The sequence below is a fragment of the Rhinopithecus bieti genome, unplaced genomic scaffold, assembly GCF_001698545.2.
Source record: "Rhinopithecus bieti isolate Rb0 unplaced genomic scaffold, ASM169854v2 repeat_24689, whole genome shotgun sequence".
In the NCBI taxonomy this organism is placed as follows: domain Eukaryota; kingdom Metazoa; phylum Chordata; class Mammalia; order Primates; family Cercopithecidae; genus Rhinopithecus; species Rhinopithecus bieti.
This window is the reverse complement of record NW_016837930.1, coordinates 1-2048: the sequence shown is the minus strand read 5'-3', so window position 1 is coordinate 2048 and position 2048 is coordinate 1. Positions and strand designations below refer to the sequence as shown.

The 2048-nt window shown below is 57.3% G+C and overlaps 1 protein-coding gene across 1 annotated transcript; it reads right to left on the bottom strand.

Annotated features, from left to right (window-relative positions):
• Positions 1-56: 56 nt before the first annotated feature.
• LOC108524859 (anthrax toxin receptor-like) lies at positions 57-1771 on the bottom strand (the record flags this gene model as incomplete). Its single annotated transcript, XM_017865966.1, has 5 exons — positions 1699-1771; positions 793-869; positions 647-715; positions 208-288; positions 57-117 (listed from the first exon to the last, which is right to left on the bottom strand). Coding segments are annotated over exons 2-5 (274 nt in total), but the record flags the coding sequence as incomplete, so codon positions are not given.
• Between the last annotated feature and the right edge of the window lie 277 nt (positions 1772-2048).

Here is a 2048-nt window from a genome sequence, read left to right as displayed (position 1 = left end):
CGATTGCACTCATGCACACCACCCTGTGGCTACCTCAGGGCCTCCGCAGCTCTCACCTCCTACACACACAGTGGGAAGCTCCACCGATGTCACGTCAAGACAGACCTTTGACGTGAGCTGGAACACAGGAGGGGTGGGGCGGGGCAGGGAGAGTGAGCTTCCAGCCACAGGAGCCAGGCCCCCAGCCCCTCACCTCTGCCCACTCACAGCATCAATGGTGTTTCTCATGGCCTTGAAGCCATTCTCCACTGCAAACACGTGGTCCGGGCTGTCTGCAATTGCTGTTATCTACGGAGAGCAGAGCTGGCTTGGATCCCCGCCAGGAGGTGAGGATGCAGCAGACTCCAGGCCCAGGGAACAGTGTCTTGCCCCATGCTTTGGGGCAGCAGAATGTCAGGCTCTGAATGTTGCAGCCTTCTCCAGCCAGCAGCCCACTCTTCGGGAGCGGGGAGCTCTTCCACCCTCCCCTCTGGCATGGTGGGATTTGTACAACACGCTGCCAATCACTTCTGCAGTGGCCATGGGTTGGCCCATCTCACTTGGGGCAGCTTAGACAACCGTCCTCGGGGTGGCCCTGGGAAAGCCACCTGGGACGCCTTTCCCCACTAGGCTCGAAAGTGGCACCTGGTCACCTGTTTGGAATTACCTGGTCCAGCTTATAAGCGGCCACACCCACGGTGTAAACGTTGGCCCCCAGTTTCCGAGCCTTTTGAGACTAAGGGAAAGAAGGCATTGAGTATTAGTCATCAAAATTCATGGAGCAAAATGCTGGTAAGTATGAACTGGACTCACTTCTCTGAGAGTGTCCTGAAATGCATGTGCCACCAGTTCTCCATCAGTCATAGCAATAATCATGCTGGGAACCTTGTCTGTAGAAGAAGCAAAGAGTGGCCTGCTCAGCAAAGGCACCAGGAGTGACCTCCAGAAGCTCCGGAACCTCTGCAGGTGGCTGGGCCCACAGCACTGCCCACTCCAGGGCATGGCCAGGTGCCCCACCTCATCTTCCAGAGGAGAGGCTGCCAAGACCCAAGCACCTGCCACCCAGAGACCCCTAGAGTAAGGGAGGTCTCAGCCCAGCACCCATTTTACAGAGGAGGGGCTGAAAGGGGCACAGTCTTTCCCACCAGGCTGCCTGAACCCTCACCCACTAGCAGCCTGCACCACCTCTGCCTGAGGGCAGCTCCAGCCAGGACTCAACAACCACAGGCCTGTCCCACGGGCAGGAGGAGGAGCTGCTGGGCCCTCCTGTAGGAGACAGGCTCAGGGAGGCTCTCAGGGGCTGGGTCTTGCTGTGAGCAGAGCCTGCAGGCAGCCCTGCCAACATCTCTGGACCCAGGAGTTCAGGACTCCAGGTCAGTGGCACCTGGGCAGGGAACCCCACAGCCACCTCAATGCCTTTCCTCACCAGCCCTGCTTTTTCCTGACAAGAGCTGCAGCGACACGGTGGGGAGGGGAGTTGGGGGCCCTAGACAGCCTTCTGTACCGCATGAGACAGGTCAGGGAATGCAAGTCACTCGGAGGGGAGACATAGAAGGGAGGAGGAAGACTAAGGTGCGTGCAAGGGGCAAACCCCTTGGCTCTTCTCTTTTCCTTTTCACACAGCCCAGCTGAAGGGCAAGCACCTCAGGGTTATGAGCACCAGGGGTGCACATGCAGGATCCCACACAGTTCTCAGAACTCCATGGGGCAGGGGCTTACTATGCTCATTGCACCAGGGAGGGACCTGGAGCTCAGAGCAGCTGAGCAACTTGCTCCAAGAGGCAGGGCAGGTGTGGCCTTGCAGAATCTGCACACAGAGCTCTCTGAGGCTCTCGCCCAGCTCTGTTCCCCTATGGGACCACCATGGGGATGGCAGGTGCTTACTTCCGGAGTTGAACGTTTCAATCTGTTGAATTGCCTGCAAGAAAATGAAGAAATATTGAGCCTGGACAGTGAGATGATCCCAGTGATGCCCTAAGATTTTGTAGGTTAGGGTTAGGGTTAGAGTTAGAGTTAGGAGATCAAGGGGTCTATACCTTTCTAAATCCTGCCTGCATGAATGTGTGTCC